The 16226-nt window shown below is 44.5% G+C and overlaps 1 protein-coding gene across 2 annotated transcripts; it reads left to right on the forward strand.

Moving 5' to 3' along the window:
- Nucleotides 1-465: 465 nt before the first annotated feature.
- On the forward strand, nucleotides 466-7323 carry LOC143988312 (endogenous retrovirus group 3 member 1 Env polyprotein-like). 2 transcript variants are annotated; one of them, XR_013276823.1, is made up of 2 exons: nucleotides 466-710; nucleotides 5827-7323. XR_013276823.1 is itself a non-coding variant. In XM_077487776.1 (2 exons), the coding sequence occupies exons 1-2, from the start codon at nucleotides 2978-2980 to the stop codon at nucleotides 7195-7197; spliced, it is 1617 nt and encodes a 538-aa protein (XP_077343902.1). In that variant the 5' UTR covers nucleotides 2704-2977; the 3' UTR covers nucleotides 7198-7320. The 2 variants fall into 2 exon arrangements, 1 of the variants encoding a protein (XP_077343902.1); XM_077487776.1 differs by lacking the exon at nucleotides 466-710 and adding an exon at nucleotides 2704-3223 and having other exon boundaries at nucleotides 5827-7320.
- Nucleotides 7324-16226: the final 8903 nt, after the last annotated feature.

Genomic DNA, 16226 nt, shown 5'->3' on the forward strand with positions numbered 1-16226 from the left:
CGAAGGTGTGACAATTTGGCAAAGAAAACATGCTAACGAATTGATATGAAACTTGAGTAAAAGGTAACGAGAAAGTCCTACCTGCGATGGCGATGCGTGACGGTCGACGAAAGTTTACGAATGGAAACGGGATATCGATCATGAAGTACGCACTCACGAATACGTAGTGAGAAGTAAAGGTCGGCCTGGTGACATTTGTACCGCGCACTGGAACCGACACTGTGCGATGTGGGAGGTCTGGTTAAATACCCTCTGGCCCATAATTACGGGCTGTAGTACGGGTCTATATTTATCATTGATTTACAAAGAACTTGGGATAATGAGTTATTAACTATGATATTTTTAAGGCGATTGCTCATATATATATATGTATATATATGTGTATGTATGTAAGTTTCTGCATACATTGATTTCACTGAGCTCACAGATAGTCAGTCACTCGCAGATGGCCCACATTGTCTTGGGACCATTGTGGCTAGTCTTTTGTGGGTGCCAGATAAAACCAGCTTTTTCGCGCTTCTTTCAAGCCTATAAATTGCCAGACAATACAGAAGGCCATTGAACTTCATCTAGGACGGAAAGTGCCTAGGACTTGCACAGATTGTCGTCTCCAGAAGCTGAAGAAGCTACAGGGGTTCCCTGGATTGAAAGCTGAATGAATTTTTATCCTTGTATTGTATCATCTGTAACACATCTGTAACTGAAGCTAAGTAAATCTACTTTTTATTACATTCTATGTGTGTGTTTTAATCCTTGCATTTACTGACCACATATCTGAAAGGGTAAATATCTAAATGAACCTATGGTTAAATATAAAACACAATTTAACCCCTTAATACATAATGGCGCTGCGAGCAGGATATTTAACCCTTTCAGTGCTGGTTTGAAGTGCAGTGATTGAGCTTAGTAATACTGTTATGAATTATAATGTTTTTTGACAATTGGGAAACTGTATTATTAGTGTGCACTGTGATAGCAGGTTTGTTGTTAGCTTTGCTTTGGTGGCATTATAGTGGTTTAGCACGTAGTGTACACGTAGTGAAGAGGGAGGATGTTTAACTGGATAAAAAGAGCGAAGGGGGGAGACAGTCGAAAGAGCCCCATCCCAGAGTGGGCAGATTCTAGACGCTGGTCTACTCTGGCTCGTGAATTGATCAAGTATCAGGATGCATTTAAAGTGGAAGACCCCCGCCATTGCCTCCTGAACCTTGATTTGTCTCGATATTCAAAATCAGAGCAGAAAGCTGCATCTTTATTAGAATGGATATTTTTGCAAGCGCTCATAGATGAGACAAAAAGGAGAGAAGCTGTTGATGTGGAGCTGCAGGCAGTAACAGATCAACTTCAAATCCTAAAGGAATGTTTTAGATCTTCTGAAAAACACAAGGAAGAAATGGAAACACAGTTTTCAGAGTATGTAGTGAGAACTGTAAATAAGCAGCGTAAAAAGAACGGTAGGAGGAGATTACCAGGAAACAATGCTGCAGTGAAAGTACGTACCCTGGTTACCAGGGGAGATTGGGAGGAATTAACATATTGGTCAGGTTCAGACACAGATGAAGAGATAGAAATTGGTCAGTTAGAAGCAGGCAAGGCTCGTCCTATTGTTACGACGAGACAAAGGAGAGAAGTGACTGAACAAGCCAGTTCAAGCGGTAGTAATGTTCTTTCATCTGAAGATACATCCCGCCCAGCACAGGCAGCTGAACAGCAATATACAGAAGAGACGAGGTCTTACACAGCAGGGGAGCTTACGGAGCTAGGACAGAAATTTGCCCAGAGACCCAATGAATGCTTATTGTCATGGGTTTTGCGTGTGTGGGACCTGGGAGGAGATGGAATACTTTTGTCTAATAGAGAGGCAGTGGGGTTAGGCAGCATGGCCAAAGACCCCAGGGTAAGACTTTACCTGAGGAGAGCGAGGGACACGACGGTCGTTTTCTCCCTTTTGCATCTGATAAGAGATTCTATAGTCCAAGTTCATGACACTCCTACAGAACTTATGGATTTAACTCCTTGGCGTACAATAGGGGAAGGAATTCACAGGCTGCGAGAATATGGGTGTGTAAGTGGATTGATTGCAGACCCTCTAATAGAAACTCCTACTGTGCATGATAATTGGACAGGACCTGATATGGCTTTGTTCACGGCACACATGAGAAATAAATTGCTTGCTAACGCCCTGTCCCATTTAAAGGCTCCATTGTTTACAATGTTGAGTGCTATTGATGCAAAGAAAGAAAAAGTTCACGAGGCAGCAGCTTTACTGGGACAATTAGGAGAATTGGAGAGAGTTGGAGACAGGGTTAAACAAAGGAGTGTGGAAGAGAAAGATCCTGTAGAGAGGTTGAAGATTACACGAAGAGAATTATTTTTAGATCTTTTGCAGAGCGGTGTACCAATATCAGAGATTGATGGCATACAAACAGGTTCTCTTTTAAAACAATGGAAAGAATTAAAATCAAAAGGGAAATTAAAATCTAGCTTGCCTAAGAAGGTGGCAACCAGTGATGTAGAGGATTTGCCTGTGTTTCCTTCTGCCCCTCCTGTGGAGAGAAAGTCAAACCCTTATGGGGCGGCAGCAGAAGAATTAATGAAACACAAAAAGAAATTTGGGAGCAGAGGATGGGAAGTGCCCACTCCTCTGGAATGACAGGAGGGCGGATCCTCTGTGCCACTGGTTCAAGTTAACATGCTGAAATCAGGGGATCACCGTCCATATGTATCAGTGGCAATATATTGGCAAGGACAACATAGACCACAAAGGGTTACTGCATTGTTAGACACAGGAGCTGAAGTGACTTTGTTTCACAGCATCAAAAGTCAAAAACATCAGACCACAGGGGTAGTGGCAGTTGAAGGGCTGGGAGGACAACACACATGGGCGCACAAGGTATACTGCAGATTGAAAATTGGAAAAGGCCCCATATTTAAGGCACAAGTTTTAATATCTGAGCTACCTGATAACATACTGGGAATGGATATCTTGAGGGGTCAGACAATCCAAACTGATGCAGGTGTGTTTTCATTTGGTAACTCAGTGCGTTCTTTCTTTGTGTCTGCAGTAAAACCTATCATCAGGGGACATGCAAAGTGGACGCCAGTGTACATCCCTCCGCCCAAAGACCCTGTTAATCTCAAGCAGTACCGCATACCTGGAGGACACCAAGAAGTGACTGACACAATAAAGGCCTTGCTGGATGTAGGAGTATTCAGGCCTGCGGTGAGCCCCTTTAACTCGCCTATTTTTCCTGTAAGGAAACCAGATGGAACTTATAGGATGACAATAGACTATCGAGCGTTAAACAAAGTGGATCCACCCCTTGCAGCAGCTGTCCCAGATATGGTGTCACTTGTAGAGACTATTTCTCAAACTGCTGGAGAATGGCATGCGGTACTGGATTTAGCAAATGCATTTTTCTCCATTTCTATTGATGAGGAATCACAAGATCAATTTGCTTTTTCTTGGGATGGAAAACAGTATACAGCCAATGTTGTCCCTCAGGGCTATTTGCATAGTCCAACAATTTGCCATGGTATGGTAGCCAGAGATCTGGATATGTTACCAAAACTGGACTGTAACCTGTATCATTACATTGATGATATCATGCTCTCTGGTAGTACAGAAGAACAAGTAAGACAAGACTTGACTACAGTGCAGGCCCATATACAGAAAAGAGGATGGGCTATTAACCCTACAAAGATCCAAGGACCAGCTACAAGTGTCAAATTTTTAGGAATGATTTGGTCTGGGCCCATCAAGACTATTCCACAACCTGTATTAGACTCTATTGCAGCATTGAAGCCTCCCAAAAATGTGAAAGAGGCTCAAAGTTTACTCGGTTTACTGGGTTTTTGGAGACCTTTCATTCCTCACTTGGGCCTGATTCTAAGGCCAATTTATAATGTTACCCGGAAAAAGACTGTATTTTTATGGGGACCAGATCAGCAGTTGGCACTAGACACAGCTAAAGAGACTGTAAGGACACAGCACTCTTTAGGCCCTTTGAAACCAGATCAGCCTTTCATTTAAGATGTGACTGCAACTGAACATGGGATGTCGTGGGGTCTGTGGCAGAAAGGCCAAAATCCAAGGGATCGGAAGATACCATTGGGATTCTGGTCCAAACAGTTCACCGCTGCACAGAGAAAGTACAGTCCCTTGGAGAAGCAGTTGCTGGCTGCCTACACTGCATTACAACATGTGGAAGTAACAACAAAGCAGCAGTTTGTGACAGTGAGGACTGACTCACCCATTTCTGGGTGGGTGAGACGAGAAGGTTTCCAGGCTCATACAAGTGTGGCACAAAAGCAGACGCTACAGAAATGGAAATGGTACTTAAGTGAAAGGGCTAACATTTAATCTCAGGATCTCAATCAGATATCACAACAACTGGCTGGACATGTGGACTTTGAATCAAAAGTTCCTGAGTTGCCTCCAATGCAAGTGGGAGAATCGCCTTTCAAGGAAGCACCTCTTTTTATTGAGCTGTCAGATGAAGACAAACAAAATGCTTGGTTTACAGATGGATCGGCCAAAATCACCCCTCAGGGTAGAGTATGGACTGCAGCAGCTTTCCAGCCAGGTACTGAAACAGTGATTCACCAAAGTGGTCAGGGTGGATCGAGTCAATATGCTGAGCTCCAAGCTGTGTATATGGTGGTGCAAGATATACCAGGAAATTTGATCATCTATACAGATAGTTGGGCAGTATTTAAAGGACTAACTACTTGGCTAAGAGCATGGAAACAAGAAAACTGGCTAGTAAATGGAAAAGAACTGTGGGGTGGGCCTCAAATCTGGGAATTTTTGTGGCAAGAAGGTCAGCAACCAGGACAAGTCTGGCAAGTAGACTTCATAGGCCCCTTGCCAGGAGGAAGAGGTGGATTGAAATATGGTGCCACAGCTGTGGACACATATAGTGGACTTTTGCAAGTTTCAGCTACTAAGCATGCGGATCAGAAGACAACCTTGAAACTTATGCAATTGCTGACACAGCATTATGGAGTGCCTCAAGAAATCCAATCAGACAATGGCACACATTTTACAGGACAAGCCGTTAAACAATGGGCGGAGGAACATGGTGTACACTGGGTGTTTCACATTCCCTATCATCCACAAGCAGCAGGTTTAATTGAGAGAATGAATGGTTTGCTTAAAGAGCAAATACGGAAATTAACACCTACACGCACACTCAGGGGGTGGGATAAGGTGATACAAGAAGCAGTGTACATTCTGAACAATAGATTAGTAGGACAGAACACTCCTATGCAGCGAATGTTGGGAAGTGGTGTTGAAAGTGCAGGAGAATGGGTTGTCACTCTAACTACTAAAGGTCCAACAATTCCTGTAACTCAACCCATACCAGTTACAATGCTCCAAGATGTGGAAGTAAGCGGGGGTGAGGGGGAAGTGAATCCTAGCCCTGACTCCCATATATCAGTACCTACTGGCATTTTACAGTTAGATCCCACATGTGATTTGCAGTTCATTCCAGACTCTAAGTTGACTGAGTGGTGTGAGTGGGATACAGAAGTGAAAAAAGATGCACTGGGAGAATATTGTGTTACCCTAGTACCTTTAGAAATGGGATGTCTGAAAAAATGACAACAAATAGGACAGATAATAATTATACCTAAACGTCTACGGGTACATGGGAAAATGTATTCTGCCCAATTAGGTACCAAGGTGTGGGTAGCCCCAAGTGTAGCTGAGAGGGGAAGAGCTAAAGGAAGGAAGGGAGAAATTGTGGCCTGGGGACCCGGGTCCACAGCTTTAGTTTTAATTGAACAGGAAGACCAACCTATTTATGTTCCTATCCACAGATTGTTGCCGTTGCCATGAGGACACTACTATGGCTTCAGATGATGACCAGCCTCGTTTTTGGTGGAACAGCACAGAAGAACTTCTTCCATGAGACTCTGAAAGCAACAGCTCATGTTTTTAATGTTACAAACTGTTGGGTGTGTGGACAAACACCCCGCGCTGCACCTGAAGGCATACCATTATATGGACTACCAGTTAACATTAGCTGGTTGCCTTTGGATGATCCTTGGAGAATAGCAATAATGAATAGAGCTATGGACAGTTTGACTAATCCATCATGTAAAAACATACCAGCTAATTTTGGCCCAGAGGAATATTCTATAAAGTTATCCCGTAAAGCCACTGGTGTATTGTGTGTACAAAGACCTAGTACCAATGACTCATATTCCATAGAACTGGGAAATAGTAATTGTGATTATGTAGTAACAGATCATTGGAATAATATCGCTATGGTGCAGGTGGTGGGGAGAGGAGAAGTATTTGATTTTGAAGTAGATGGGTACCGCATAGGAGGATCTGCATTTAAAAATGATACACATGTGTGTGTGGCCAAAGATAGTGCCCTTATTAGCTGTGTAAATCTGTCTAAAAATCAAACACGAGCAGATATGTTTTGGCAGTACTGGATTCACCAAACTACTTGTACTCCTTATCAATTCTATTTTATATGTGGTTTGAACGCTTATAAATGGCTACCACCAAATTGGTCAGGGAGCTGCTATATTGGACATGTAGTACCAAAAGTCCGTATAGTTTTTAATAATCCACCTGGGAGGGTAAGGAATTGGAAAAGGAGCATAGGTTCCTCAGAAATACAAGATATACCCGAGGGGTGGGATGTCACTGAAGGAGATAGATTGGCTATGATTATTCTTCCTCAGTATGGAGTGGCTCGGACAGTACAAATGCTGAGGAGAATGTCTAAAATCATAGAATATGCGTTCAATAAAACATTTGATAGTATTGATGCTCTTACAGAAGAGGTTAGGCAAATGAGATTGGTGGTACTACAAAACAGAGCTGCTTTAGATTTTATTCTTGCTGCCAAGGGAGGGGTATGTGCTCTAATTGGGGATGAATGTTGTTCCTATATTACAGATAGTAGTGAAAACATTGAGTCAGAATTAACAGAGGCCCGAAAAGCTGTTGGTAAACTTCATTCTATCTCTAATGATGGAATATTTGCGTGGCTTGGTCAACTGGGGCAACAAGTGGTTATGTATATTGCATGGTTTATTTTATTAGCATTAGGAATTTTTATTATAGTGAAGATTATTTTTGTCTGTATTAGTAAATGTACAACATCTACTATTGAGGCTTTACCTATACGTAAGTCTGTAGATTATGTCTATGACTTGAGTTCATTGTGAATCAAGGGGTGGAATGTAGTACGGGCCTATATTTATCATTGATTTACAAAGAACTTGGGATAATGAGTTATTAACTATGATATTTTTAAGGCGATTGCTTATATATATATATATATATATATATATATATATATATATATATATATATATATATATATATATGTATATAGATGTGTATGTATGTAAGTTTCTGCATACATTGATTTCACTGAGCTCACAGATAGTCAGTCACTCACAGATGGCCACATTGTCTTGGGACCATTGTGGCTAGTCTTTTGTGGGTGCCAGATAAAACCAGCTTTTTCGCGCTTCTTTCAAGCCTATAAATTGCCAGACAATACAGAAGGCCATTGAACTTCATCTAGGGCTGCAAGTGCCTAGGACTTTGAAAGACTGTCGTCTCCAGAACCTGAAGAAGCTACAGGGGTTTCCTGGATTGAAAGCTGAATTAATTTTTATCCTTGTATTGTATCATCTGTAACACATCTGTAACCGAAGCTAAGTAAATCTACTTTTTATTACATTCTATGTGTGTGTTTTAATCCTTGCATTTACTGACCACATATCTGAAAGGGTAAATATCTAAATGAACCTATGGTTAAATATAACACACAATTTAACCCCTTATTAATACACGGGCCACCATACTGGCCCTCTTATATATATGCCTGCAGAGTGGCTATTATAGTTGGGTGGTGTCTATGGTTCAGTTGCTTGCTTAAAAATGTAGAGAGCAGTGGGTCTTTCATATCTCCTTGATTCCTTCTGGCTTGCTCTGCTAAACACCAATGGATTTGGTTTGGAGTGTCAAACCAAGCTTTGGCCTGCTCTATCATTGCCACCATATGGTAGTCTTTAAGATTGGGGACTCCCATCCCCCCTACCTTCCTGTGTTTTATAAGAATACTGTGGGGACATCTGGCTTTCTTTCCCTCCCATATAAATTTAGATTTTTGCATGGTTGTATGAAATTAGGCTGGGATTTGGATTGGGAGTTCTCTGAAGTAATACAACAACTTTGAGAGGAGGATCATTTTATATGTCGCTAGTCTACCTGACCAGGAAAGGTAGAATTTCTTGAGCCAGTGCATTTCTTGCTCAAAGTTGTTTATCAAGGGTACAAAGTTATACTTTTACTTAGATGTAAAAGTGGGTTTGCTGTAATACCCAAGTATTGAATTGCGTCCTTCGCCCATGGGTATGGTAATGATTTCTGAATTTGGCTTTATGTTCTGCAGTCTACTCCTACCCCTAATATATTGGACTTCATTGCATTTACCTTATAATAAGAGACTTTGTTGAATAAGTCCAATATCTCATGTACCTTTTGCAGGGAAGGAGCCGGATCGGAGAGTGACAGAATAATGTCATCTGCGAACAGAGTAATGACATGGTCCTCTTTTCCTAATTTTATTCCTTTAATCTGGGGATGCGATCTGATCTTCTCAGCTAGAGGTTCCATCATTAGGGCAAAGATCAGGGACGACAGCGTGCACCCCTGTCTTGTGCCGTTCATGATAGAAAATTCCTCTGAAAATATGCCTTCCATGAATACATGAGCTGAGAGCTTTGAATATAAGGCTGTTATTGCTGAGTATATGTGGACTGTAAATCCGAATTTGGCTAGAACTTGCGAGAGATAGCCCCAATGGATCCCTTCTCGGCATCTAATGACAGGAGGATTGAAGGTCTCTTGACTTCGGTCGCTGAGTGAATCAAGTTAATTATCCATCTAGTTGCATCCGTGGCTTGTCTACCTGCCACAAACCCAATGTTGGGACTAACTTTGCTATTCTGTTTGCTAGTATTTTTCCATATATTTTAAGATCAACATTTAAAAGGGATATTGGCCTAAAATGTTGTGCTCTGTCCGGCTCCTTCCCTGGTTTGGGCAGCGTAATCACCTTGGCCTGTAACATTGCTGGTGGGAAAGAGGAAGAGGTGGCAGCATCCTGAAACACCCGTTGGAGTATTGGCGACAGAACTGCGGCAAATCTTTTATAGTACTCCAAAGAGTACCCGTCGGGACCTGGAGATTTATTATTTGGCAGGCTAGCTATTGTGCCCATAATTTCTGGAACAGAGAATGGAGAATTTAATGATTCTGCCTTTAGAGGGGTCAATTTAGGGAGAGATATATCTTGTAGGATTTTTTTTTATTATTTCTGGTGTGGGTTGAGGTACTTCCGTGTCCTCTTTTAAGTTATACAGATTTCCATAATAACTACTAAAGGCATCCGCTATGTTTTTGGGATCAGTCAATTTAGCTCCATTTTTAGGATGGTATAAGTACGGGAGTTTTTGCTTAATTACTTTGGCTATGGCTTGCCTTGCTAGTATCTTACCCGCTTTGTTACCACGGCTGTAGAAATCTGCTCTAAATCTGTGGGTATTGCGTAAATGTTGTGAAAGAAGTAGGAATCAGAGTTCATCCCGGGCTTTTGCCAATTTGTTGCTAATATTCATAATTGGTGTTTAACCACCTTCAGACCGGACCATTTTGCTGGTAAATGACCAGAGGTCTTTTTACAATTTGGCACTGCGCTGCTTTAACTGGTAATTGTGCGGTCATGCAATGTTGTACCCAAACAAAATTTGCGTCCTTTTCTTCCCACAAATAGAGCTTTCTTTTGATGGTATTTGATTGCCTCTGCGATTTTTATTTTTTGCGATATAAACGTAAAAAGACCGCAAATTTTGAAAAAAAATGATATTTTCTACTTTTTGTTATTAGAAAAATCCAATAAACTCAATTTTAGTCATACATTTAGGCCAAAATCTATTCAGCCACATGTCTTTGGTAAAAAAAAAGTCAATAATTGTATATTTATTGGTTTGCGCAAAAGTTGTCACATCTACAAACTAAGGTACGTTTTCTGGAATTTACGCAGCTTTTAGTTTACGACTGCCTATCTCATTTCTTGAGGTGCTAAAATGGCAGGGCAGTACAAAACCCCCCCAAATGACCCCATTTTGGAAAGTAGACACCCTAAGGAAATTGATAAGTGGCATGTTGAGCCCATTGAATATTTTATTCTTTTGCCTCAAGCGATTGAATAATGACAAAAAATAATTTTTTTTTTTTTTTACACAAAGTTGTCACTAAATGATATATTGCACACACATGCTATGGGCATATGTGAAATGACACCCCAAAATAAATTCTGCTGCTTCTCCTGAGTACGGGGATACCACATATGTGGGACTTTTTGGGAGCCTAGCCGCGTACGGGGCCCCGAAAGCCAAGCACCGCCTTCAGGCTTTCTAAGGGCGTAAATTTTTGATTTCACTTCTCACTACCTATTACAGTTTTGAAGGCCATAAAATGCCAAGATGGCACAAAACCCCCACAAATGACCCCATTTTAGAAAGTAGACACCCCAAGCTATTTGCTGAGAGGCATTTTGAGTCCATGGAATATTTAATATTTTGCCACAAGTTGCGGGAAAATTACAAACTTTTTTTTTTTTTTTTTTTTCACAAAGTTGTCACTAAATGATATATTGCTCACGCATGCCATGGGCATATGTGAAATGACACCCCAAAATAAATTCTGCTGCTTCTCCTGAGTACGGGGATACCACATATGTGGGACTTTTTGGGAGCCTAGCCGCGTACGGGGCCCCGAAAACCAAGCACTGCCTTCAGGATTTCTAAGGGCGTTACAGTTTTGAAGGCCATAAAATGCCAAGATGGCACAAACCCCCCTCAAATGACCCCATTTTGGAAAGTAGACACTCCTAAATTTAGGGGTACACTAGTGAGACTAGGTAATAAATGGCGGGTGCCCTGAAACTATAAAAAAAATAACTAACCAACCAGCGTCACCTGTAACAGTTATATGGTGATCACTGGTGAAAGGGTTAACTAGGGGGCAATCAAGGGGCTTTATGCGGTAGTATATGGGGGTCCCTGGCGCTATAAAAAGCTGCGGCGAACCTAAATACCTACCTGCCTAACTAGCGTCACCTGTGACACTAATACAGTGATCAGAAAAACGATCGCTTATTAGGCTGGGTTCACACTGGAGCGATGTGGGAACGCCACGAATGCGCGGCGGGTTCCCGCATCACATGCCTCCCGGCAGCAGTTCACACTGCCCTATGCGAACTGCTGGGAGTGTCAGTGAAATGTTAATGACACCCCCAGATCAGTTCGCATATCGCAGTGCGATCTGCAAACTCGGATCGCATGGTGTGAACACCCATGCGATCCGATTCTGCTGCGGACCAAAAAAAGGGTCCCGTGCGAGTTTGCGGCGGGTGCGGCGGGTGCGACACGAATTCAGCCATACTATCTGTATGGCTGAACTCGAATCGCACAGAGATCGGATGTGATTTGCACTGCAGTGCGGTGCGAATCACATCCGTTCTCATAAACCGCTGCAATGTGAACCCAGCCTTAGTGACACTGGCGACGGGGGGTGATCACGGGGTTAAACCTTTATTGGGGGGGTTAGGGGGGTACCTTAGAACTAAAGGGGGCTAACCCTAACTGCCCTAACAGTTATTACAGTCACAAATGACACCCGCCGGGTGATCAGGGGGTTAAACCTTTATTAGGTAATAAATGGCGGGTGCCCTGAAACTATAAAAAAATAACTAACCAACCAGCGTCACCTGTAACAGTTATATGGTGATCACTGGTGAAAGGGTTAACTAGGGGGAAATCAGGGGGCTTTATGCGGTAGTATATGGGGGTCCCTGGCGCTATAAAAAGCTGCGGCGAACCTAAATACCTACCTGCCTAACTAGCGTCACCTGTGACACTAATACAGCGATCAGAAAAATGATCGCTTATTAGGCTGGGTTCACACTGGAGCGATGCGGGAACGCCACGAATCCGTGGCGGGTTCCCGCATCGCATGCCTCCCGGCGGCAGTTCACACTGCCCTATGCGAACTGCTGGGAGTGTCAGTGAAATGATAATGACACCCCCAGATCAGTTCGCATATCGCAGTGCGATCTGCAAACTCGGATCGCATGGTGTGAACACTCATGCGATCCGATTCTGCTGCGGGCCAAAAAAAGGGTCCCGTGCGAATTTGCGGCGGGTGCGGCGGGTGCGACACGAATTCAGCCATACTATCTGTATGGCTGAACTCGAATCGCACAGAGATCGGATGTGATTTGCACTGCAGTGCGGTGCGAATCACATTCGTTCTCATAAACCGCTGCAATGTGAACCCAGCCTTAGTGACACTGGCGACGGGGGGTGATCACGGGGTTAAACCTTTATTGGGGGGGTTAGGGGGGCACATTAGAACTAAAGGGGGCTAACCCTAACTGCCCTAACAGTTATTACAGTCACAAATGACACCAATGCAAAAAAAAAAAAAAAGCAATTGGTGTCACTGTGACTGGGGGGGCAGGGGTAATTGGGGGGAAATCGGGGGGTAAAGGGGGGGTGTGAGTGTGCCTGGCATGTTCTACTGTGTAGTGTAGTGCTTGTGCAACTCACCGATGCTCTCTCCTCGGTGCCGGAACGAAAAATACCGACACGGAGGAGAGAATACATCACTTCCTCTCCTGTGTTTACATTACAGGAGAGGAAGTGATGTCACGGGACATTTTCATTCGTCGGGAGCGATCGCGAGGGGGTGGCCATGAATGAATGGCCGTCCCCTCGTCCGGGATCGCTCCCGAACGAATACCAACCGCCGCAGGCACCGGGCGGGGGCCCGATCGGGCCCCCGACCCGCGGGCAGGCAAGGACGTACATGTAAGCCTTTATGCCTGCCCGTGCCATTCTGTCGACGTACATCGTCGTGCGGCGGTCGGCAAGTGGTTAAATGGAATAAATAAATGCGGCACTGCCTAAAACTATATAAAGTGCAATAACTACCAATAATTAATAAATAAATAAACTACAAGTGCAAGAGTGAATCTATCTCACTATAGTGTACCAATGGAACAATAAATATAGTGCATCTAATATACAATATATCAAATAATCATAAATGTGCATATAAATTCAAAATTCATCAGTGAAATAAATTCCAAAAAAATAAAAAATATATATATAAATGCAAAATAGGTAATAATGTGCAAAATGCAAAATTTAAACGGTGATCATCAAAAAAAGTCCATGCATATAATAAGTGAGCATAAAATCAAGTCCATGCAAGTGCGCATGCGCGAGGCTTCCAAGATGGCCGCGATCATCTAAAGCTCCGCTGCCTCGCGGAACGACGGAACCCCTACCGCACGACACGGCTACCCTTCCGCTTCCCGAGCTATAGGGGCGGACTCCCGAAGTGTTGGGGCACATTTCTGAATGACCGGTGGACTGGCTAAACGCAATCTGGGCCCGCTGTTCGCTTCATTGGACGTAAGGGAGAAATCCAAGATGGCCACCGCAGCACAGCTCCTGTCTCAGGATCACAGATCCGCAGGCACAGTGGATTTCAGGTCAGATACAGACTTTCCTCCTCTCCACGCCACCCCAGGCAACCCCAGGGGTCTCCCCAAGGAAGCCACACCGTCCCCGGCCTCCACGGTCTCTCTGCTGGAACGCACCATCCAGGAGTTCTCCCCCTCCCCAGCGGGGACCTACAGGGTTACCCAGGCCGCCATGGCCCCCCACGAGGCTGCTCATGCAGACCCAGTCTCCCACATGGATGCCCTGTTTGGCAAATTCTCTGAACTATTAGAGAGGGGCCTCTCCCAAACTGCCTTGCAAATCACGGGGGAATTGAAAGCTGATTTTATTAACCTAGGCTCCCGGATCGAAACGATCGAACATAAAATGGAGGATACCATAGCCAGATCCATCCAAAACTCCAGGCACATTTACTCAGTACAGGAGCAATTGGACATAGCCATGGCCCGTATAGATGACCTCGAAAATAGGTCACGCAGATATAACGTCAGAATTCGCGGGCTTCCAGAATCAATAACTGATGTGCCCAGGGCGGTGCAAGACCTCATTCAACAGCTAATCCCTGACATCCCAGCTACTAAGCTTGAACTTGACCGGGTCCATAGAACCCTCGGCCCCCCTAGGAAGGATGGCACCCCGCGAGATGTTCTGGCCAAGCCACATCACTTCTCGGTGAAAGAAGAAGTTATGAAGAGAGCCAGATCCCTGCAACACGTCAATTACCAGGGTCACCAGGTTCAGATCTTTGCGGACCTCTCCCCCTCCACTATACAGAGACGGAGAGCTCTAAAACCCCTCTTGCTTGCAATGTCACAAAAAGACATAAAATACAAATGGGCATTCCCATTTGCGGTCAGGTTCACGGACAAAGGGAAGTCTTTTGCCTTCTCCACTTTCCCCGAGGGGGAAAAGCTCCTCACCAGGCTGAAAATCATTTCTCAAGAAGCTGACATGGACACTTCTAACCCTAGCCAAGGATCCAACAAACGACCCACTCCTAACAGCCCACAATCCCCGTTGTGGACCTCCGGAAGAGCCAAGAAGGTCAAGGATAATGCACCCACCTGAGCAACTTCCAGTCCCATTTTCAGACTCTCCATTCTGTGACTGACCGTCCGGGGTCCTGGAGAGGGCCGGAGGACTGCTCCCCAAACATTGAAAGTTTGGCCCTCCAACCCTTTTTGCCCTCCCCTTGCCTAGGACTTGTGCTACCCTTGTGCTACCCTTCTCCCCATTGCCTCCAATATTCCGGGACGCTATGCAGTACTTCGTCCATCTACTGGACTGCCCGTAACCCCTCATATTTTTTTACATCCCCTCGAAATGGGCCCTAAGGTTGCTTTGAGGATTTCCCAGGGGGCTGCATTCCACAGCACCCCCCCTGGATATACCATCCTACCTTCTGCCTAAAGAACAGCATTCATTGTTTAGCCCCAGTGTCTTCTAGTCATTATGTTTAGCCGTGCCTCAAGAAAAATTCTTTTTTTTGTATATTGCTGCTTATATGTTATTGCTATTTAAAGTTGATTTCACAGCTCGGGTAGTTACCCGACTAGGGGTCCCCAGTTCCGCGAGGGACCACATGTGTAACTCTCCCTCCCTCGGCCTATCCCAGGCGTCTGAGGGTCGGGACTTCTGACCTTATGGGTCGGTTGTCTACATTGTTTTTTCTTGGGATTTCGGGGGGTGTCTCCTGCCCTGATCTCCTCTTTCTCTTCTCAGGAACCCTTTTTTTCCTTGCCCTTTCTCCCCCTCTCTCCCCCCTTGATGGTAAGCTACCCCCGTTGAATGTTTACATGACACTATTTTTTTTCTCCTCAGGTTGGGCTGAGCCAACCCAGTAGGCATGGTATCCTGGGAGACAACCTCGGGCCACCGATCCCAATGCCCTTACCGAGAACCCCGCTATGGATTGGGTAAGTGAGGTCGCTTTCAGATGCTGGGCTCCCCCTCTGCTCCATGGCTGATCCACAGGCTGCTAGGCTTAAGATAGCCTCCCATAACATTCAGGGTCTTAATTCCCCCATCAAACGGAGAAAAGCCCTTGATTACTACAAATCCCTGAAACTAGATATAATTCTACTTCAGGAAACCCACCTTCCTATCCGGTATAGTCCCAAGTTCCTACATGCCCACTTCCCTCAGTTCTTCTTAGCCAACGCGGAATCCAAGACCAGGGGGGTGGCCATTTTGATTGCCAAAACATGCAAATTCAATAAAAGTTTTGAAAAAGCGGATCCGGAGGGCAGGTATTTACTTATAAAGGGCACTGTGGGGGACCAACTTTACTCCTTGGTCTCCTACTATGCCCCGAACACGGGTCAGGCCAAATTCTTCGAATCCCTGCTGCGCACCTTAGCACCTCTTTTAGAGGGAACGGTTATTGTCGGAGGGGACTCTAACGTCGCCTTTGATCAAGGACTTGATAAATCCTCCCCCTCACGTTCCCGCTTAACCAGGCCCACGAAGGCAAGCTTACGGATCGCCAAATTGCTGCACGCTCATGGGTTATCCGATGTCTGGCGGGAATTAAACCCCACAAAGAGAGACTACACTCACTTCTCAGCGCCTCACCAATCATATGCACGCATAGACCACATACTTGTCCCCTCCTCGCTCCTTCCCAGGATGCTCAAAGCCTCCATCAC

Source organism: Lithobates pipiens, unplaced genomic scaffold (assembly GCF_037356315.1).
Source record: "Lithobates pipiens isolate NorthernLeopardFrog02 unplaced genomic scaffold, aLitPip1_a1.2 Scaffold_18, whole genome shotgun sequence".
Lineage (NCBI taxonomy): Eukaryota > Metazoa > Chordata > Amphibia > Anura > Ranidae > Lithobates > Lithobates pipiens.

Bases quoted from the DNA above. Each gene is read 5' to 3' on its own strand.
- LOC143988312 (XM_077487776.1), top strand. From the start codon at position 2,978: ATGGATATCTTGAGGGGTCAGACAATCCAAACTGATGCAGGTGTGTTT. The intron at 3,224-5,826 runs GTGAGCCCCTTT...TCCTATCCACAG, and splicing joins TAGGAGTATTCAGGCCTGCG to ATTGTTGCCGTTGCCATGAG.